At 41.7% G+C, this 23643-nt stretch overlaps 1 protein-coding gene across 2 annotated transcripts in view; it reads left to right on the top strand.

Annotated features, from left to right (window-relative positions):
- The window catches only part of Rtca (RNA 3'-terminal phosphate cyclase), a 22844-nt gene extending 8933 nt beyond the window's left edge, over positions 1 to 13911 (top strand). For both annotated transcript variants that reach the window (XM_031375265.1, XM_031375266.1), the window contains 5 exons: positions 3261 to 3385; positions 5571 to 5629; positions 7869 to 7963; positions 9399 to 9503; positions 13547 to 13911. In XM_031375265.1, the coding sequence (XP_031231125.1) occupies positions 3261 to 3385; positions 5571 to 5629; positions 7869 to 7963; positions 9399 to 9503; positions 13547 to 13648 (486 nt within the window). In that variant the 3' untranslated portion in view covers positions 13649 to 13911. The remainder of the gene's footprint in view (positions 1 to 3260; positions 3386 to 5570; positions 5630 to 7868; positions 7964 to 9398; positions 9504 to 13546) is intronic.
- The last annotated feature ends 9732 nt before the right edge of the window (positions 13912 to 23643 follow it).

Below are 23643 nucleotides of genomic sequence, written 5' to 3'. Positions count from 1 at the left end.
AGGTGAGGGTAAGAATCTGGTTCATTGGCTGTGATAATTTGGAAAAGCATTCATCTTAGAGAAAGAGTGACTTACAAAGTCATCTTCTTCAAACTTGATACAGTAATTACAAACGTCAAGCAAAGCATTCAGTCTTACTCTTTGTTGTTCTCTTACAAGCTACCTCCTAAGTTAATTGTCTACGTTTCTTTTGGCTATATAAACTTTTGAAATATGTAAGCTGTTCTGAAAACCATAGAATAGTGTAAAAACTTCAAATAAACAGTACTAATAGAGAGGCTGAGATAGGAGAAGCCTGATTTCAAGACCATTATGTAGAACTCAACAAGGCACTGTCATGTACAAACAAGCAGAAAGTATATATGGATTGTGCAATATTGAACTTATGTCTCCAGTTACCAAATTAGATCACTGGATGACAGCCAAAAAATTTCTAATTCCTCATATTTTTGGATTTCAATTGATTAAGATATGTTGGTAATATTAATTTTCATATTAAGATATTAAGAAAAAGTAATTGTTATTTCCTGTTATTTTTGTTGTTAGAGGTGGAATTAGGTTTGTGTGGGTTTGTTTAAAGATTACTTTCTTGCTTCTTCTAGAGTGTAGTTTTGCTCCTTATGTTGGTGTTTACCATCTATTATACTTTGTAGGGCTGGATTTGTGGAAAGATAATGTGTGAATGTCAGAGTTTTGCTGGGTATAGCAGCCTGGGCTGGCATTTGTGTTCTCTTAGGGTCTGTATGACATCTGCCCAGGATCTTCTAGCTTTCATAGTCTCTGGTGAGAAGTCTGGTGTAATTCTGATAGGTCTGCCTTTATATGTTGCTTGACCTTTTTCCCTTACTGCTTTTAAAATTCTTTCTTTGTTTAATGCATTTGGTGTTTTGATTATTATGTGACGGGAGGAATTTCTTTTCTGGTCCAGTCTGTAAGCTTCTTGTATGTTCATGGGCATCTCTTTCTTTAGGTTAGGGAAGTTTTCTTCTATAATTTTGTTGAAGATATTTACTGGCCCTTTAAGTTGGGAGTCTTCACTCTCTTCTATACATATTATCTTTAGGTTTGGTCTTCTCTTTGCATCCTGGATTTCCTGGATGTTTTGGGTTAGGAACTTTTTGCTGTTTGTGTTTTCTTTGACTGTTGTATCAATGCTTTCTATGGTGTCTTCTGCCCCTGAGATTCTCTCTTCTGTCTCTTGTATTCTGTTGGTGATGCTTGCATCTATGACTCCTGATCTCTTTCCTAGGTTTTCTAACTCCAGGGTTGTCTCCCTTTGTGATTTCTTTATTGTTTCTATTTCCATTTTTAGATCCTGGATGGTTTTGTTCATTTTCTTCACCTCTGTTTAACTGTGTTTTCCTGTAATTCTTTAAGGAATTTTTGTGTTTCCTCTTTAAGGGCTTCTAGCTGATTACCTGTCTTCTCCTGTATTTCTTTGAGGGAGTTATTTATGTCCTTCTTAAAGTCCTGTATCATCATCATGAGAAGTGATTTTAGATCTGAATCTTGCTTTTCCGGGGTGATGGTGTGTCTAGCACTTGCTATGGTGAGAGAATTGGGTTCTGATGATGCCAAGTAACCTTGGTTTCTGTTGCTTAAGCTTGCCTCCGGCCATCTGGTTATCTCTAGTGCTACCTGCCCTGGCTAAATCTGACTGGAGCCTGTCCTTCCTGTGATCCTGCTTGTGTCAGAACTCCTCAGAGTCAAGCTGTCTCTGGGATCCTGTGATTCCGGGATCCTGCGATCCTGGGACTGTTAGTGCACTCTGGAGTGGAGCTTCCTCTGGGTGTTGTGGGACTGGCAGCAAAATTTGCACCCAAGGTCTGCTCAGAGCACCAGCACAGATAGACTGGAAGGAACCCTTGCCACTGGGCTGGTGGATTTCTTGCCTGCCTGGGTCCGCTGGTCCCAGTTACTCCCAGTGTTGGGACAGATGTTGTGTCCTCCTCACCTCTGATCCTGGGCTTGTTAGAGTGCCTGGGAGTGGAGCTTCCTCTGGATGTTGTGCGGAATTTGCACCCAAGGTCTGCCTTAAATTTATTTATTTAGTGTGGGTAGGGATTAGGCTGCGTTCCATGGTGCACATGTGGAAGTAGGGGGTGGGGCACATGTCCTAGTGTGTTCATAGTGGTAAAAGAGGTCAGTTAAAGGAGCCATTTCACTCCCTCTGCCATGTGAGCCCTGGGGCTCTGACTCATGTCAGCAGGCCTGGCAGCAGTGCCTTTACTCACCCACTGAGCCATCTCAAGAAACAAACGTATTTCTTTTGTTCATTTTGTTTGAGACATTGCCTTACTTGACTGACTGGAACTCACTATGTACATCTGGCTAGCCTCAAATTCAGAGTTCCACTTGTCTCTGCCTTCCAATGCTGGGATTAAAGCTGTACTCTACTCTGCCTGGCAGAGCTTTTATTTTTTAATTAATTAAAATAATTTATTTTAATTCATTTATTATTCTATGTTCCATTGGTATTTGGCCTGCACATATGTCTGTGTGAGGGAGTCAGGTCTCCTGGAACTTGACTTAGAGATGGTTGTGAGCTGCTGTGTGGGACTGGGAATTGTACCCTGATCCTCTGGAAGAGTTGTCAAAGCTCTTAATCACTGAGCCATCTCTCCCTACGTACTTGTTGTGTTTATTTGTTTTGTTTTGATTTTGTATTTTATTATCCTTGTGTATGGATATTTTGCCTCACATATATCTGTGTTCCATGTATATGCAGTAGCTTTTGGGTCAAGAACAGGGTGTCTGGTCCCTTGGGACTGGAGTTACAGATGGTGGTGAGCTACCGTGTAGGTGCTTGGCATGGAATGTGGGCTCTCTGGAAGAGTAGCCAGTGTTCTTAACTGCTGAGCCATTGCTACATCTCCCAATTTATTTTATTTACATGAGTTTTGCCTGCATGTGTATATGTACACCACATATATGCCTGGTGCCTGAGAGGTTAGAAGAGGGTGTCAAGTCCTCTGAAACTGGAGTTAAGGGATGGTTGTTAGCCACCATGTGGGTTGGTAACTGAATCCAGTTCCTGAAAGAGCACCAAGTGCTCTGAACTACTGAGCCGTCACTCCTATTCCCCAGACCCTACTTTGAATGTCTTCATTTAAATGTTTCTTAGAAGTTAGTGCTCTTTATAGAAGTGTAAAAGTGATACATGGAAAAGTTAACTTTGTTATATACTTTTGAAGGAATAAAAACGTTGGTCCAAATAACCAGTGACAAATTTGTTCTCTTTTTCTGGTTTGCTGAAATAGGTAGCAAAAGATATGGCGGCGGCGGCTGTGCGGTGCATCAGGAAGGAGATCCGGGATCTGTACGTCAGCATCCAGCCTGTGCAGGAGGCCAGGGACCAAGCCTTTGGCAATGGGAGTGGAATCATGTGAGCACAGACGTAGAAATGGTTGAGACCCTGGAGCCATTGTGCTCATCAGAGAGTTGTATGCATTCGCTCAGTTTAGGGTCTTACAATGTATTTGTAAGGACGTTCCTGCCTCACCAGTTCAGTGAGTCACTGTGATCATTCTGGTTGAGGCTTGCTGTTACATGGCTATACTTCCCAAACTGGGAAGAGACTAGGACAGGAGGATCACAAATTTGAGGGCAGCCTAGACATAATCTGCATAGCACATTTAAAGGAAGCCAGGGCTGTCTATTAATATACTGCCTTAAATCAAAAACACACACACAAAAAAAAAAGGTCATTCTCCCACCCCCACTCTCCAGATGTTTTGTGGATCTTCGTGTTTGTAGGCCTTTATTTGTTGGTTCCAAGTTTATATTTCAAGCAACTCTAGATAAAAGTACTAGGAGGGAAAAGTTTATTCTAAGTGCATACAGGCATTTTTTCCTTTCATCATTCCTTAAACAGTCCACTATGACAACTATTACAAAGTATATGTATATTGTAGTACTGTTCTAAGTGATCTAAAGATGTGTGAGGGTATGTTTAGAAATTGGTACCAGTGTTAACATCATTTCTTTTTAGTTTTTGATTTTTGAAACAAGGTCTCATGTAGTTTAGCCTGACTTTTGACCTTGCTGTGTAGCCAAGGATCTCCTTGGACACATGTGATCTTCCTGCTTCCTTTCTGGGAGCATAGGCATGTATCACACACCCAGAATGTTACTTGGTTTGAGGAGACAGGATCTTGCTCTGTAGTTCAGGCTGGCCTCAGATTTCAGCAATCTTGGTGTCTCCCCCCTTGGTGTTGGAATTACAGATGTGAGCTAATCAATATGATAACATTTAAATAAACAACTTAAACACCCTTGGATTTTGGTATCCTTGTGTAGAACCTGGAATGAACTCCCCATGAATACTGAGGAACAATTGTAGTGAACATAAATTTTTTTAAGACTTATTTTTATTATGTTAGTTGTGTATGTGTGTTTACCTGTGGGTATGTGTATGAATGCAGCCATCTGTGGAGTTCAGAAGAGAGCCTCAGGCCTCTTGGAGCTAGAGTTTTAAGCAGTTGTGAGCTGCCCTAAGTGATTGCTGGGTTATTAACTTGGTTCCTGTGCAAGACAGGGTTGGTTTTTTTTTTTTTTTAAAGATTTATTTATTATATGTAAGTACACTGTAGCTGTCTTCAGACACACCAAAAGAGGGCATCAGATCTCGTTATAGATAGTTGTGAGCCACCATGTGGGATTTGAACTTTGGACCTTTGGAAGAGCAGTCCGTGCTCTTAACCACTGAGCCATCTCTCCAGCCCGCAAGAACAGTTTTATTAGCTTCTCTCCAGACCCCTTAAATATTTAAGCTTTAAATATTTAAGTCAGAAAGTAGCCTTTGGAACTAATACTAACAGAAAATTTTTAGTTTTTAAAGATACCTTAGGTTTAAAATTACAGTTACTTAGTATAGTAATGCTGTCTTTTAAAAATATTATGTTGAGCCAGTTAGGAGTTAAGTCTTAACAAAAATTCTTTAATTGGGCTGGTCGGTGGTGGTGCACATCTTTAATTCCAGCTCTCGGGAGGCAGAAGCAGATGGATCTCTGAGTTTGAGGTCAGACTAGTGTACAGAGTGAGTGCCAGGACAACCAAAGCTATACAGAGAACCAAAACCAAAACAAAACAAATTCTTTAATTGATATTTTTAAAGTGTAGAGATATAGTATTTTGTGGATACTTACATTTCAAACATTTTATTCAGAAATTTGCAAAGTTTAATTAAGTACTTGCCTTCTTTGCCATAATACTACCTTAAAAACAAAACAAAAGGAAGCAGAACAGAACTAAAGTCTGTGTAAAGTCCTTTTTATCCTGTGTACTGTGACCAGTGCAAATGATAGAATAACTTGTAGGGGAGGGTGGTGGCATTCTGTACATGGGAGTAGTTTAGACATGTGAATAGTTTAGAGTCTCTTGAACTTTGCCCAGAGGAATCCTCCTGCCCCATGAGATTGTTGGTGACTTTATTGTCTGTGGGAGGAATTTCATTCTTGGAGTGTAGATGTAAGGTTACTGGTTTAACAGTAACTGGTTTCTTGTGTTGGACTTACATGACACTTAGAATATTGCAGTGTGGGTAACTGTACTTTTTCCGTCTCGCGTAGCATTGTTGCTGAGACATCCACGGGCTGCTTGTTTGCTGGATCATCACTTGGCAAAAGAGGTATCCATGAAGGAAGGGCCTTTAAATGCCGTTATCCGTGAGGAAATCTTTATCTTTTTAATATATACTGTTGAGAATGATGATTGACATACTAAAAGATAACCAACTAATTCTATTTTTGAATCAGTGAATTTTTCATTTTTTTCAACTCTATATTTGAGAAATTTTTAGACCTCAAGTAGTCATTCTTATACCCTCTACTGGGTGCCCCAGTCATGAACATTTGGCTGCACACTGTGCTTATTTCTGAAGTGTTGCAGTGTTCAGCTGTGGGGACCATGTCTCAGCCATGAGTTCTGCAACATGTATTTCCTAATATACAGATTAACAATGCCGGCCTTATACCTGAAGAATTTGTTACAGACATAGCTACACATTGACTTAAACAGGCTGCCTAGAAACAAAATGTATTTATGTCCACATAGCTTTGGGCTGTTGTGAGTCTTACTCTAGTCTATTCAGTTTTCTTCAGGCAAGGTCAGTCCTGCTTGGCCTGGTAATTGCTGTAGACTGAGCCTTGTCTTAGCTTTCCATGTGCTGGGATTGCAGATATGCCCAGCTCAGTCTGTCTTTAGCACAAGATTCTCTGCTTACCTTTTCTTTTTAAACCTCATGATACTGACATTTGGAAAAGTTCAGGACACTGTTCTTAACAGAATCCCTCGACATTTGGGTCGGTCTGGTTCTCTCATGCTCAGGGCTTTCCTGTGAGCATTTTTAGGAGAAACTTTACAAAGATAATTTCATATAGAGCTTTTCTGGACAGTTTTCTCAAGGGTGTGTGTGTGTGTGTGTGTGTGTGTGTGTGTGTGTGTGTGTGTGTGTGTGTGTGTGTGTGTGTGTGTGTGTGTGTGTGTGTGTATTTGATATATGGTCCAGTAAATGCAAAGATAAAGAATACAAACAAAATTAGCCTCATTCTGAGCTTTTAAGACATTCTCGTTTGTAGTCAAGGGTTTCTTTTAAAGAATATTGGATAGTTGACTTTCTGTACTTCTGGTAGTCTTATTTTGTATTCATCCTTCTACTGAAGAGTTAGGATGTATGGAAAGGTAGGAGATAGAAGAACAGGTGCATAAGTGAACTAGAGCCTGTTCAGATTGTTTTATTTGGAACCTACTGTTTTGTGAAATGGTGTCTTGCTCTGAAGCCCACGCTGACTTCATAGTTAAGTCTCCTGCATCAGCCTCCCTAAATTCTGCGTTTAGTAGTAAAAGAGACTAAACTTTAAATAGATGATCTGAGAATGTCATCTGTTACATTTTAAGAGAATACTGAAAAGTCTTCAATTCCGATTAAATTGTCCGTGACCAATTCTAACTTGTGTAAATCACAAGTTGTAAGTTGAAAACTGAGGTATAGCTTTAGGTTTTAACTTTTTATAAACTGGCTTTATAATTAATTTTTTTTAAAAATTAAGTTATGTATGAGTGTTTTGCCTACACGTATGTCTGTAGCACTTATGTGCCTGGTACCTGGGGAGAGCAGAAGATGGTGTTGATTCTCCTGGGATTAGAATTATAGACAGTTGTGGGCTAGCATGTGGGTGCTACATACTGAACCTGGGTCCTCTGGAAGAGCAGCCAGTGATCTTGACTGTACCAGTCTCCAAAGCCTGCATTTTGTTGTTTTTTTGTACCTGTTTTTCATAGTTCTGGGTAAGTTAGAGCTTCACAGGTGCAAGGCAGCTGTTCATGCATTGAGCCACATCCCCAGCCCACGAATGGTATTACAAAATAAATGCCAGGGAGCATGCTGAGGTCAGAGGACAATGTTTAGAAGTTAGCCCTCTCTTTTCTCTTTGTTTCCTGGAAATTGAATTTGGATGATCAGGCTTAGCCTTGGGTGCTTTTACTCATTGAACCGCCTCACTGGATTTTTTAAATGGGTACCAAACAACTTATTTACTCCACTTTTGCTTTGACATATTGACATTTCTCAAGTTTCATAAGATTAAATAACATTGAGATTCTTCCTGAAAAGTGCATAGGTTAAGTCCAGAAGCCTGGAAATAATGTTACATCTATGCTAATTGGGATGTATCAATTAAACTTTTTGATTGATTGTTTTTCTGAGACAGAATTTCACTTTGTAGCTCAGGCTGGCCTTGCACTTGAAACAGTGGTGTTGTAGGTTCCCAAATGCTGGGATTTTAAGTATGTTTCACAGTATTTAGTTCAGTTAAACTAGGTGACTTGTGAGTCATTTGTTATCTTCTTTATTATTGTGCCTGTTGTAGGTGTGAATGCAGACAAGGTTGGAATTGAAGCTGCTGAAATGCTGTTAGCAAATCTTAGACATGGTGGCACTGTGGACGAGTATTTACAAGACCAGGTAATGACACTGTTAGGATCAAAACCGTTTTCCCTGCCGGATTTGAACATAACTATGTTGCATACAAATTTCTTTAATCGTGCCATCAAGTATCCAGACACATTAGTCTCTCTCATTCTCACACACAAAGGGTTGACTCCCATTGGGAAGTGTTGAATATTTGGACCACTGCTCTTTTGAGACAAGGTCTCACTCTCTACCCTCACATTCTCCATCCTGCCTGCTCAGTGGCCAGGCTATTCTTGCCTGTGTGGGTGGAGTCTTGTGATTGGTCCTCAGAATCAAGAAGAGGAGGGCTCTTCAATATGTCTTGACCATTTCCTGGGGACAGTTTTCCTTGTGTTTAGTTATTTCCTTCTTCCTAAGTTCATGTTCCCAGGAATTCTGTAGTCTACATTTACCTTTTTTTTTTTTGTTTTTTCTGAGACAGGGTTTCTCTGAGTAGTCCTGGCTGTCCTGGAACTCACTCTGTAGACCAGGCTGGCCTCGAACTCAGAAATCCACCTGCCTCTGCCTCCCAAGTGCTGGGATTAAAGGCCTGCGCCACCACTGCCCGGCTCCATTTACCTTTTAAAATAGAATTTTAGAAGAGTATAAATACTTGTCATAAAATATTTGGTCTAATTAAGTATATCAGTGACCAACTCTGTATTTTATTCTGAAACATAAATTGTTAAAAGTAAGTCCTATAGGTCAGGCATGATGGCAACCTGTCTTTAATCCCAGCACTTGGGAGGCAGAGGCAGGTGGATCTCTGTGAGTTAGAGGTCAAGCCTGGTCTACAAATTGAGTCCAGGACAGCCAGTAATACACAGAGAAACCCTGTCTTTAAAAAACAAAAACCAAACAAACAAACAAAGAGAAAAGAAGTCAGTCTGGCTAAGCATTTACCAATCCACAGACTCTGGCTAACACATAGTCTCTGTCACCGTGTAAAACTTCTAGAAACATAAAGAAAATAGGAATTATTCTTTTAGTTTCTTTTTTAAAAAAGATTTATTTATTTATTTTATGTATGTGAGTACACTGTAGCTGTACAGATGGTTTTGAGCCTTCATGTGGTTGTTGGGAATTGAATTTTTAGAACCTCTGCTCGCTCCAGTCAACTCCACTTGCTCAGTCCCTGCTTGCTCTGGTCCAAAGATTTATTTATTATTATACATGTACACTGTAGCTGACTTCAGGTGCACCAGAAGAGGGCATCAGATCTCATTATGGGTGGTTGTGAGCCACCATGTAGTTGCTGGGATTTGAACTCAGGACCTTTGGAAGATCAGTCAGTGGTCTCACCCACTGAGCCATCTCCAACCCTCTTTTAGTTTCTTTTAAAAGCTATTTTGATTTCTAGTAGCATTTTCCTGTGGGTGGTTGTAGAATTTGTAAATCTGAATATAGCATGTTTGTGAGATTTTTCTTCTTTGTTCTTTTTTGATAGCTGATTATTTTCATGGCGCTAGCCAATGGAATTTCCAGAATAAAAACAGGACCAGTCACACTCCACACACAGACTGCTATACACTTTGCCGAACAGCTAGCAAAGGTGAGTATTGTGTTAGAAAGACTGACTGGGTTAATAAACAGGAAACCTAGCAGTAATCCCAGTTGGCGCTGCTCATGGGCTCCCTGTGTGGCGGGCTCTCAGCAGCCTCGGTATCTGCTTCCTGTCTCCTCTGTGACACGCTGGGCGAGTAGAGTGAGCAGAGTCGGTGTTCTGATGCCTGGGCTTTGTGCTAGCAGCCTGGGTTTTGAGCATCCCAGGACAATTTTTGAGTCTGAGGTCCTGTGCATCAGTGAAGGCTGTGCTTTGATAATGTGTGAGGTCATGTTTATACCTTTTCTTCAGTACTCTTGTCTAAAATAATAGTAGTAGTAGTAGTAATAATAATAATAATAATAATAATAATAATAATAATAATAATAATAATATATTTCACTGTGAAATTAATGTTAATCTTTTCATAGGAAACATAAAAAAAAGTACCCTTTAGCTAGTAAAGCCACTGTTCTTTTTCTTCTCAAATTGCTTCTCACTGTTTATTACCACTAATATATACAGCTTCTTTTCTGGTAATGTAGCATGTTTTTTATTTGGGAATTTTGTTTTTATTCTTTTGCATGGTTTTAGTTTAGTTTTAATAGTCAAGGCCTCAGTATATATTTTGGCCTGGCCTTGAACTTCCTAGGTAGACCAGTAAAACTTGTGATCCTCTGGCCTCAGCTTATGGAATGCTTAGATACAGCAGGAGCCACCACACATGGCTGCTATATTCTCTGTAATATAATTCTGTAAGATTCTGACTCAAGTTTTATGGGCTTGCCACCTTTTTGGAAGTTATAAAAGACATTCACTTGAGTCATGTGGTGACTACCTGCCATCTGTCACTTGGGAGTCAGAGGCCAGCTTTATCTATGTAGCACATTTCAGGCAAGCCTAGGCTGTAAGACAGACTTTTAAAACAAAAAGAACAACAAAAAGAATGCAGGAGAACTACACCATGGTCCCTAAAGAATATTCTTCTTTTATTTTATTTTTTCAATTGAAGTAATTTTTTCCGTACAAAATATTCTGATCATGGTTTCCCTACCTCATCTCCTTCTAGAGCTTCATCCTCCCCAGCTTCTTACACTTCCAACTCACACCTTTCTTAGGAAAACAAGAAAACAAGTAAAAAAGACAAACGAGAATAAAACACACACGCACATGCATACACCCTAAGGCATATGGTACCTTTAATCCCAGCACTTGAGAGGCAGAGGCAAGTAGATTTCTGGGTTCATGGTCAGCTTGGTCTATAGAGCTAGTTTCAGGTCAGCCAGGGCCACATAGAGAAACCATGGAGAGGGAGGGAGGGAGGGAGGGAGAGAGAGAGAGAGAGACATGGAGAGAGGGAGAGAGAATGTGAGAATGACTATATTCTTAATGACCTAGGCATGGAGGTGCAGTCTTGTCATTGTGTTGCTTTGAAGGTGGAAGTAGGAGGATTGGGGCTCCTGGGGATCAGGGAATCAAGACCAGCCAGTGCTGTATAGCAGCAAGACCCTGTCTCAAATGCCCTCTTCACTCCTTCTATCACCAGAAATAATTCACTAGCCGAGGAGAGCTTAAGCGTCACAGCCGTGTCAGCACACAAAGCTTGTCACCTGCTTCTCCTTCTGCACTGCACTGTTCCACAGTCTCTGTTCTTGGTTGCTGTTGTGATGAGAAATGGATAGGTCTTAATCACAAAACCTGATGAGAATCCAAGGTAGATTATATCCGAGACTGGAGCGAGTTGACTTTTATAATACCCTTGATTCCCTTTGTTGTTGTTGTTGCTTATTGCCCCGAGAAATCAAACCAATAATTCATGTGTGTCGGGCAAACATGCTATCAATGAGCTTCATCCTATTATTATTTTTAAGGTTTATTTATTTTATGTATGTGAGTATACTGTTAGTTTCTTCAGACACACCAGAAGAGGGCATCAGATCCCATTACAGATGGTTGTGAGCAACCATGTGGTTGCGGAGATTAAATTCAGAACGTCTGGAAGAGCAGTCAGTGCTCTTAACCACTGAGCCATCTCTCTGGCCCCCTATTATTTTTAAACTTATTTCTATTTTATTTTATATGTATGAATGATTTGCCTTCATTTATGTCTGTGTACCATATGTGTGCCTGGTTCCCTGAGAAGTCAGAAGAGAATGTCTAATCCAGGTGATTGTGAGCCTCCATGTGGGTGCTGGGAATGAATTCTGGGTCCCCTGTAAGAACAGCCAGTGCTCGTAAGTGCTTAGCCATCTCTTCAGCCCCCTTCACTTATTTTTATTTCTACTTATGCTGTGTTTACAGTTATTTTCTCTTCTCTCTCATAGATTGGTGTCCTTGCTAATTGGTATCAAGTTTTATTCATTGTAGCCTACAGTGTTACAGTACTTTGTATATTTGTAGCCACTATGTATTACTTGAAGAGAGTACAGAACAGAAAGTTTCTGGAACTGGGGTTGTGACTCTTGTCTTTTATTTAACTATATGTAGGTTGGAGGCAGGGGAGTTCTTGAAAAAGGGTCTTACTAAGTGTACTCTAGTCTGGCTTCAAACTCAAGAGTTTTCTGCCTCAGCCTCTTGCATGCTGGGCTTACAGGACTGCACCACCCACACCTGACTCTTAGTTGCACTCTGCTGGGTGACTTGTGCCATAGTGTCTTTATTTTTCTGTGCTTCGGTACAAATAGCTCATCTGTAAAAAATCAGAGACTACAACTGGATCATCTTTTAGGCTCCATAAGTAGGCCTATGCATAAACTTGAAATGACCCCCAATCTCCTGCTTGTGTTTTATGTTTTCATGTTCATAATTTGAAACTGCAGACAAATAACTATACAGGAATTTGGCTCCCTTGCTCTGTGTTCAGGTTTGTCATTGCACAGTGACTTTTAGATGTCCACTTATACAGTGCACTGTTACATACATGGAAATTGAAAGCTTGTGAACATTGCTGGTCAGTAAGATCTCAGAATAATTGTGTCAAATTGTATTTTAGACTTCTAAAAGTAAGGCATACTTGAAATCCCTTTGCCAGAATCTTTTTTTTTTATTAGATATTTTCTTTATTCACATGTCATATGATTTTCCTTTTCCCAGTTTCCCCTCCCAGGAACAAGCAAACAAACAAACAAACAAAAACAAGAACAAACCCCTGTTGCCTCCCCCTTCCCCATTCTTGCCACGCCACCCTCTCCCACTTATTGGGCCTGGCATTCCCCTACACTGGGGCACAGAACCTTCACAGAACCAAGGGCTTCTCCTCCCATTGATGGTTGATTTTTGCAATCCTCTACTATACACATGCTGCCAGAACAATCAGTCCCACCATGTATACTCCTTGGTTGGTGGTTGAGTCCCTAGGAGCTCTGAGGGTACTAGTTAGTTCATATTGTTGTTCGTCCTAGGGGGCTGCAAACCCTTCAAACCTATTCAGTTGTTTTGACTTAAATTGTTTTGTTAAAAGGATCAGCATTGGCCTTTAAAATGGTGCTTTCAGAGCATAGTCACAGAGAGAGAGTTTCAGAGCTGCTTTAGCTAATAAGCGAGAACTACAGTGTTAAGCTCAATGCTGAAGGGTATTAGTCACTGCCACCCCTCCATCCCACCTACCCTTTCTGAGCTAACTTCCTGAATTATGTATTTAGAGAATTAAATTGGCAGGAAAAATTTAATGAGAGCAAATAATGTCATACCTGACAGGTAAATGGTTCAGATACATGTTTTAGAAAAACAAAAGGGAAGAGAGAATATGCCTTCTGGCCTGCAGCAGATGATGCTTCAGAATCTACGCTTGACTTGGCTGCACATGTCTCCTGTTCTTAGTGGGTGTGGAGTGGAGCCTGATTCTCTATCCTGACAGACTCCACAACAGTGAATAAGTACCACGGTCCTAGGACAAAAGAAGTATTGAATTTCTAAACATGTCTCTTAATTTTTATGTGCATACCTTTTTCAACAAATTTGTTTGATATTAATTCTCTGTCTCCTTTACTTCAGTTCTAGGACTGCCCTCTGTCCTCTTCATGTATATTTACATACTAATATTCTGCTTCCAGGCCAAATTTACTGTGAAGAAATCAGAAGAGGAAGAAGATGCCACTAAGGACACTTACATCATCGAATGTGAAGGAGTTGGGCTGGCAAACCCACACCTCTAGGTGTTGACTTACGCTCTGCCTCCTTGCTGCACTAACTTACCCCATACATGCTGCAACACAGTGAGTAAGGTGTCAGCCACCACGGACTCGACTCACTTTGCAGATGGAGTTTGGTATGTTCAGTTGCTGAGAATGCTTCATCATGTAAGCTCCATGAATATCTCCCAAGTGAACGAGAAAACTTGACGAATATGTTTAATAGTCAACTTCAATATTAACGTTATACCCTAACGTTATAAATAAATTGTTGCTTATACCCTAAATATGAGCTGCTGCTTTTTTAATGTAATAAACTAAGCCAGGGACATAGATTTGATCTGTAACTTGTATGTACTAGTATCCTTACCTACAGTTTCCACTTTCTGTAGTTTGAGCTACCTAGAGTCAACTGTGTGGTCCAGAAACATCTAGAAAATTCAACATAAGTAACCCATCAGTTTTGAATGCAGCTCCTTTCTGAGTAGCGTGATGAAATCTCATTCTTATTCTGTCCTACCTGTGACATGAATCATCTCTGTGTCCAGTATATAAATAATATCTATGCCACTTGTCCATTACACACTTAGTAGCTGGTTGGTTATGAGATCAATAGTTGTAGTGTTACAATGCTTGGATTCAGATAACACTATAATTAAGGCTTTCTAATGCACAAGAGCAGTGGGAATGGTTATTCAGGTATTTCCATTAAGGATCTTATATTAACCCTAGCAGGTTTTGCCACATTCATCCCAAGCATGTCTGTCTTTGTACTGGAGTATTCCAGAGTACTTGAGGCCTTTAGAACAGAAATGTGCCTCCATTACTCTCTGCTGCTTCATACCTAGCTACATCTAGGTTTCCATCGTTCCCTATTCCTTGTAAGCAGCTAAGGTTAGGGCTCAAGTGAGCCCAGTCGGATGTTACAGTATACTGTGTTTGTGTATGCTGTGTATAGTTCATGTAACTGTGGATGGATATTGCAGGATATTTGATCACATTGTGAATCTCCAAATAGTGTTATTTACCAGAAAAATCTGTTTTTAGTTGTGGTGTGGCTCAGCCTTAGCACACACCTTTAACTTAAGAGCTTTCTGCTTGAATATTGTAACAGGAGTAAATAGAGTCAACTATAGGTTAAGAGGTGGAACAAGCAACCAGTTGACAGGAAGTGAACATAGGCTTATTAAGAAAAAAACAGAGTGTTTTAGAGTAAAACTTCTAAAATTATGGTACATTGGGATCTCCTTCAGGCTGGTGTGACCCTTTGTGTTGAGAATATATCAGCAGTGTTGAGGGAAGCTGGGTGCAGACTAGGCATCTGAGGGTGAGACAGAACTCCACTATGCCTGGTGAGAGTATGGATGGGCTTGGCATGGATGCCACTGTGTGTCACGCACACTCGTCTACTCCAGTCACATCCAAAATATGGGGGATAAAATCCTGATTAAGGATAAGAGGCAATAAGGATCCAAAAGGAGTTCTGTGCCTCCTGGAGATTCAGACAGTCGCTGGTATCTCCTAACTCAGACGTGTTCCAGATCAGTCTTTCCAATCGTCAACACGCCTTCATATTTAGGCATAAAGGTACCCCAAGAAATGATTCGTAAATGGCTAAGATTGGGCATTGTCCCCTGGCCAACACAATGTTTCCAATCTATCATAGTTTTAATACCAAACTATCCATAGCTTGGAATTTCTTTCTAGGAACCTGCCTTGCCAGAGCTAGCAACAGAGATCTAGCACATTCCTTATGCTAATAGGTAGTTCACATTAGAAATGTTTTACATACTAGAGAGTAATTGAAGGGCTTCCACTCAAGGACATTAGCTAGAAGTGTTAGGTCGGAACTCCCCACTGCTTGCCCCTAGCAAGACCCAGAGAATTAGCAGGAGATGCTAGATTGGAACCTCCTAGTCCTTGCCTCTAGCAGAACCAGAGAATTAGCATAGAAATACCAAATTAGCCCCAGCAGGCAGACATCATTGCTCTTCCCGCCTGCTTCACAACTGGATATGTGATCTCGGTCAGTAAGATCACTGACCTTAATGTGTCACCTGCCTATGTGACTCTTGTCATCTGCCCTACTTGCTGTATGCTACTTAAGCCTGCTTTTTTACTTTGTACAAGGACTAGGACTAGGACAAGGAGAGGACTAGGACTTGGACTTGCACTGGAGGACAAGGACTTGGACTCGCAAAAGAACTAGAACTAGAACTTAGATGGGCTAGGACTCAGACTCATGTAATCCAGCACCAGTTCAGAGGAGATAGCTGCTGCTTTAGACCCAGTATGTTTTAGATAGCCTCAGATGTACCTCAACTATTGAGCTGCCAGATTTACCATCTCTCTTTGCAATGACTGTAAAAGTCTGATGCCATTTTTAAGAAATACATTCAGATCCTGTACTTCATGTGTCGTCTCTGCCATCATTTCTTCGCCTACGCCTTGTCGACCTGACTAGGAACCCCCACCCCCATTTCTCCCGAGGGCTGAGGGAGGCCCAGATTGGCTGGCCTGTGGCAACTGTGGAGTCTCAGTTTTTCAAAAAAGGTAGGACTAACACAAAGAAAGCTTTGTCACTCCCTCAAGGGACTTAGTTTGCATTTTCTAAAACAATTTAGCTTCTATTTTAATCCTAACTTTTATTTCCATGTGCTCATAAAAGGCCAACAAATACAAACAGTTATGTGGGTTTGACATTCAATACAGATCTTTAACATCATTACTTTAAGGTTTTGTTTTGTTTGGTTTGGTTTCTGAGACAGTCTCATGTAATCCAGACTAGCCAGGCACTCCCTCTTTATCTGAGGCTAGACTTGAACTCCACCTGCCTCCACCTCCCGTGTTGATTTTACAGTCATCCACTAACAGCCTGGCTCTTTAAGAATATTCTTTAGGAACACTGCTATAACTCACTGATGGAGTACTTGAAGTGTAGTTCCCTACCCATGAGAACTAAAACTAATATTCTTTAAACTCATACCCTCGCTTTTCACCAAGCCTTTGCTTTCTGTTTGCCTATATCAGGAGTTTAATTTAGAGAATTGGTTTCCAACTTTCCCTGTTTATATACTTCTTCCTCAAATTGACTGGCCTGAAAGCAGAAAGGGTTAGTGGGTTCTTAGCTTCTCTTTTCACAACCATCACTTCTTCCTCTTTACAAATGAAGAATTCACAGGTTTCTGTTTTCTTATTTTAATTCTAATATTGCTATTATTTTATCTTGCATTCTCTTAGAGTGTAAGACAATCTCCAGGGCACTAGGTAAATACGAATGTGATTTGTTATTCTTTGAAAGCCTACTCAAAGATAAGCATTTGTGTCTCCATATAATGAACTTCAGTGTTTATATAAGTCTTCTTTGCAACATTGCATCTTTAAATAACAGTTGGGAAAAGCCTGTTAGATTACTTATTTATTCTTTGTAGGAATGTGCATGTGAGCACATGGTGTGTGTGTGTTGTGTGTATGTGTTTGGTGTGTATGTGAGTGTGTGGTGTGTATGTGTGATGTGTGTGGTATGAGTGTATGTGAGTGTGTGTGTGGTGTGTGTGTGGTATGTATGTGTGTGTAGTATGAGTGTGTGTGTGTGTGTGTGTGTGTATGGTGTGAGTGTATGTGTGTGCGTGGTGTGTATGTGTGTGTGTGTGCTCCATCTGTGCCAGTGCACAGGTGGAGGCTGGAGGTTGACATCAGATGACTTCCTCAGGAGCTAGAGTTACAGGCACTTAACTTGGGCCCTCTGGAAGAACAGGCCGGGCTCTTACCCACTGAGCTGTCTCTCTAGATCATCACATGCAGCTTTTTATGTGGGTCCTGGGATCTGAGTGTGGCTCCTGCTGTTTGCAGGACAAGCACTTTGCCCAGGGAGCCATCTCCCAGCCCCAATTAGTTAAGCTCTTGCTTAATCAGGGTTTCTATTCCTGTACAAACATCATGACCATGAAGCAAGTTGGGGAGGAAAGGGTTTATTTAGCTTACTTCCACATTGCTGTTGATCACCATAGGAAGTCAGGACTGGAACTCAAGCAGGTCACAAAGCAGGAGCTGATGCAGAGGCCATGGAGGGATGTTCCTTGCTGGCTTGCTTCCCCTGGCTTGCTCAGACTGCTCTCTTATAGAACCCAAGACTTCCAGCCCAGGGATGGCACCACCCACAAGGGGCCCTGCCCCCTTGATCACTAATTGAGAAAATGCCCCACATCTGGACCTCATGGAGGCACTTCCCCAACTGAAGCTCCCTTCTCTGTGATAACTCCAGCCTGTGTCAAGTGGGCACACAAAACCAGCCAGTACAAACTCTTTAGAAAACAACCAGTCAACTCTGGAAGTTTACTGCTGAGTCTAAACCAGTTACTTCTTCACTCTACCTTCCTCCCACCAGATGGAGAAGGTGATAGTTCCATACTACATCATTTAATATCTCCTCAGTAATGCATACACTTACGCCCCAGACTTGCTTGATAACCTTTCTGCTATAATTCTTTCTGCTATAATTTCTAGTTATAATTCTATAACATTAGACTCTGTTTCATTCCAGCAATTCATCCATGATACCTGGTCTCAACAACAACAACAAAAACCCCACACTACTTATTAACATACATATTTACTATAAAAATGTGTGTGTGTGTGTTTGTGTGTGTGTGTGTATGTGTTTTGAGACAGGGTCTCACTATGTAGCTCTGAGTGTCCTGGAATTCACTCTGTAGACTAGGCTGACCTTAAACTCACACTCTGCCTCTGTCACCCAAGGGTTGGGATTAAAGGCATGGGCCACTACACCCTATATATTTTTACTTCCGTGTTTAGTAATTTTAGACTATTTTTATGATCAGTTAGTAATGTTATCATAATATTTTGTGAAATTATTTTGGAGTCTGGTGTTTATGAAACCATTTAAAATTTAAATTAAAAAAAAATTAAAATGCAAAGTAATGTACACCCATGAACAAAGACATACATACAGACACACACACACACACACACCCAAAAAAGTCTGGTAGATGTGACTCTGACTTCTGATAGATGTGAATCTGACTTCTGATAGATGTGAATCTGACTTCCCATAGTGTGACTCTGACTTCCCATAGTGTGACTCTGACTTCCCATAGTGTGACTCTGACTTCTGATAGATGTGACTCTGACTTCCCATAGTGTGACTCTGATTTCCCATAGTGTGACTTTGACTTCCCATAGTGTGACAGCACACTTCACCCAAAGTAGATTCTGCCTACAAAGAGGAAGGAAGCAGGACTTGCCCCGTGCCCTCAATGTTCAGATCAAAATGAACATTAAAAGTGATTGTGAAAGGAAAAAAATCATATGTGGTCTTTACAGATGTTAAAAATGTGGGTATGCTGATTAGTGTTTTTGTTAACACAAGCTAGAGTTACCTGGGAAGAAAGAGTTACCAGGTGAGGCATTGACTCTATCAGATTGACCTGTGGACAAGTCGAAGGGGGCATTTTCTTCATTAATTGGTGTGGGAGGGTACAGCACACTGGGCATTGTCACCTCTAGGTTGGTGGTCCTAGCCTGTATAAAAGCAAACTGAGAAAGCCATGGGGAGCAAGCCATGAAGAAACATTCTTCCATGGTATCTGTCCAGGTTCCTGCTTAAATTCCTGTTCTAACTTCCTTCACTTGTGGGGAAATGTAAACCAGATAAACCCTTTCTTCTGTAGTTGATTTTGGTCAGTGTTTTATCATGGCAACACAAAGCAAGTTAAGAGCATAGAAGAAGGCAGATTCTATTACCTGGTGGTAATTATACCTGGAGACTTTCACATCAGCATTTCCTCTTTCAGCAGTAATATACTGTCCCGTTCCTGCTCTGACCCTAGCGAGCATCTTCTGTGATATGTACAGGTCATTTAACATATACAAAGGTCAAGCACTCTACAGCATCTGAGCAGGAAGTCAGAGCACAGAAATGTCTGGACCACTGTGAACTAGAGTAACCCACTGTTGACCAGATACATGCAGAGTATTGGCCTGAAAGAGTTTGAGGGGCAGGAGTTCACGGGTAGAAACTGAGGCAACCACCCATCAGGTTTACTCATGAAGTTTCTTTTGAGCTTTCTTTACAAATATGTTTTAATGGTCCCCAAAGTCAACCAGGATCAAAATGCTAATTTTGGTCTTGCCTCTTCCTAGTATGTTGTAAGTTCTATTATCAGATATTGCAAAACAGGTGATCTACTGTAAACTAGTAATGTAGTTACTGGAAAGCTAAAAAGAGCAAAGGAGAGACTTTGAGGTAGCCAGGGCTCAAACATTCAGGAAGCAGTTAATACCTCAAGTGCTTAAAAATATTAGAAAGGAAAGGTACTGCCACTAGAACTGGGGAGCTCGAAGCAGGGGCTCTTTGGGACTGACGGGTCTCTTAGGAGAGCCTCCTTTTCAGCAGGTGATGGGGCCCCAGAGCACTGTGGCTGAGATCCAAGTGCAGGTACAACATGATGGTGTGCGTGTGGTTCAGATGGCATAAGCTGGAAGGTGCAGGGACACAGTAAAGAGACAGCAAAGGTGTAGCAGGGAGGGAGGCAAGGCTGAGGAATGCCAACACTGTAGCTCGCTGCTGCTGTCACTGCTGCTACTACAACAGAGCCCAGAGGAACTGGAACTGGGAAAAAGCCCTTTCTCTCTTACCTTCTTCCGCTTTCCACCTACGCCTTCCCTTTTTTCAGAAGCCCTAACTGGAAGCCATGTATTAAGCCTGGAAATTTTGAAAGGTGTGCTTGGAGCTAAGAGACTGTAAACATCCAGATCTATCTTCTTGAGCATTCAGCGTCTATGATGGTTAACCTACATTGTCATCTTGACTGGAGTTAGAACCACCATGCAAACACACTTCTGGGTATCTATGAGAGTGGCCTGGATAGTTTGGTGTCAACTTGACACAAGCTAGAGTCATCTGAAAGGAGAGAACCTCATTTGAGAAAATGCCTCCATAGGACCCAACTGTAGGGCATTTTCTTAATTAGTGATTGCCTGGGGGGCGGGGGGAAGCCCATGGTGCATGGTGCCACATCTGAGCTGGTGGTCCTGGGTTCTATAAGAAAGCAGGCTGAGCAAACCTTGGGGAGCAAGCCAGTAAGCAGCATGGGCCTCTGTATCAGCTCCTGCTCCAGGATCCTGCCCTGCTTGGATTCCTGCCCACACTTCCTTCAGTGCTGGACTCCAAAGTGAAAGCATAAACCCTCTCCTCCCCAGGTTGCTTTAGTGATGGTATTTTATCAGAGCAATAGAAACCCTAAGACACACCAATATACGCACAACAAACAAGGAAGGCTTTATGTATTTGTTCTAATCCTGTGTTGTTATGTCTGCTGTACAGTCAATGGCCTCTCAACGATACATTTTTAGTGGGACAAATCCAGTTCTTCACTCACAAAGAGTCTAACTATTAGTAGTCATTTTATATTTATTTCCCTAGTTTGCCTTCCTGTTTAGTGCTGGATTTGATAGGACCCGAAGACACCTCACAGAACGTCCTGGCCTGTGGACATTGGCTTCCACGCCTCCACTGGCCCAGCAACCACTCAATTTACCTTAGTAAGTTGGAGCAATTTACCAGCAAAAAATGATGAGCCGTTCTTTGTTTGCTGGGTTAATAGTACAAAGAACTCAGTGTGGCCTGTGGGGATCTCATCTTCTGATTCATTGAAGCCATTGTTGTGACCTCTGGTGGAAGAATTCAAGTAAAGGACAGAGATTGGAGTCGCAGGATGCGAAACACGAGTTTGTGGGCTGGAATTAACTGTAATGGTGGAAGACTCTGTTCCCATTTGCCCCTTTGTCCGTGTAGTACATCCTGGCTGTGGAAGGAAGAGTACCCCGTGTTTCTTGCTGATTCCCCAAATAGCACACATCCTAAACGATGGACTCATTTCAATCTCGTCTCCAACTAGCATTACAACTGTGAACCTTTACTGAGCTGTTTTATACCCCATCTCCTCTGAAAGATCCCATGATATGTGACAAGACCAACAAGCTATGGCCGTGGTACACTTGTGCAGCTGAAAAAGATGGCTTTCTCCTCAGCAGCAATATTGTGTAGGTCATTCATTAACTCCACAACATTCTTGATTATTTGTTGCTGAAGAACAAATCCCTCCACCCCAAGTTTAGCAGACAACAAATATTTATTACTTCACAATTAGGAATCCAAGAGCAATATAGCTGGGTATTTCTGGCTAAAGGGATCTCATAAGATTGCAATCAAGAGTTGTCAAAGCTGCAGTCCTCTCCAGACGTTCATGAGGTTGAAGAATCATGGCTAATCTGAGTCACTGGTTCTCTTCAGGCTTTGCTTTGTCACACAATGATGAGCTAGGTGTGACAGTGCCTTGCTCTGTCACCTAGATAGTGCCATGGCTTTTCACAACATGGCAGCTCCAAGAGATAGAAGGATGGTCCCTAAATGAAAGCTAATTAAAAGTGCTATCCTACAGTTATTCATTTCTTAAAACAAAATAGAAGCAAGCCACTAATCCAATGCATCCCTGAGGAGATGGGCGGGTCTCTTAAATGTGTAACTAGCAGGAAGCATAAGTCATTTAGAGGCTGCTACAGCATTCAGAGGGGCAGAAGCACAGGCACGGTATTTGGAAACAGGTACGTATTCTTGCAGAAACAGATCTTGGTTTGCTACCGGGCCGTGGTAGAGATTTCTGATCATGGAACTTTTGGTAACACATGAACTGAACTGCCTGTCATGAACTAGGTGTTTTGTGCACCACCTATTTATATAAAGATTGTCCAAAGAGGAATCAGCAATGTGGTGTCAAGTAAAAACGGTACAGATGAGATTAGGTTTAAGCAGAAGTTGCGATCACGGCCATTGCACGAGAGATGACATCACCCGCAGACTGTCTTAGTAGTTAGAGACTCAGATGTCTGCAGCACCGCGCCCACGTTCAGCTGCCGTTGCTGCTCAGAATGCCAACCCGTGTGTTTCTCTGTCAGCTTGCCTATTAGACTGAAATCCAAGTACTGACTCACAGACTGTCTTAGAGTTTCTGTTGATGCGAAGAGACACCACAACCACCACAACTCTTATAAAGGAAAACATTTCAGTGGGGCTAGCTTGCAGTTCAGAGATTTACTCCATTATCGTCATGGTGGGTGGCCTGCGGACATGATTGATGATGGAGAGGGAGCTGAGAGGTCTTCATCCGGATCCTCAGGCAGCAGGAAGTGAACTGAGAAAACGTCCTTCAACAAGGCCACGCCTCCTCATAAGGCCACACCTCCTCATAGTGCCACTCCCTATGAGGAGGCCATTTTCTTTCAAATCACCATAAGCTGGCAGTTTGACTGAAGTAGGTACTTAGAAAAAAGTCTAGTAGTTTGGTGACAGGGAGGACGGGGCAGTGTGGGGGTGAGAGGAGCTATGAATGGAACTGATGAACAGAGGGTGAACATTCTATATCCCATATCCCATTTTACAACCCACAGGAATACTCTGGCAAAAGAAGTCCACCATGGCAGAGCCTTCGGATCTCAAGGGGACCAAATGGCACGCTCTGGGTTCTATCAGACTCTTCTGTAGTTTACCTTTGTGCTTTTTCAGTGGCCATCGTGGGGGTGATGAAGGTTATGCATGGATAGGCTCAACGGCACAGACCCGACCCTGGGTATCCCCCCACCCCAGCACATGAAGTCTCTGCGAGACTAGGCACATCATCCCCCACTGAGGCCAGACAAGACAGCCCAGCTAGAAGAACATATCCCACAAACAGACAACAGCTTTTGAGATAGCCCCTGCTTCAGATGTTTGGGACTCACATGAAGACCAAGCTGCACATCTGCTACATATGAGCAGGGAGGCTGTGTCTGTTCTAATGGGTGTTTGATGCAGCATTCTTCTGATCAAGGATCTAATTTCTAAGTCACCCCTTATGTTAGGGAAAAGCATTCTTCTTGTCTTGAGAGAGTGTCTTGCTGTGTAGGCTGGCAGTAAATTCACAGTCCTCCTGCCTCAGCTTTCTGAGGGCTGAGATTATGTC

The sequence above is a fragment of the Mastomys coucha genome, unplaced genomic scaffold (genome assembly GCF_008632895.1).
Source record: "Mastomys coucha isolate ucsf_1 unplaced genomic scaffold, UCSF_Mcou_1 pScaffold16, whole genome shotgun sequence".
Classification (NCBI taxonomy): Eukaryota; Metazoa; Chordata; class Mammalia; order Rodentia; family Muridae; genus Mastomys; species Mastomys coucha.
Note: the sequence above shows the minus strand (reverse complement) of the source record. Positions and strands in the feature narration are given on the sequence as shown.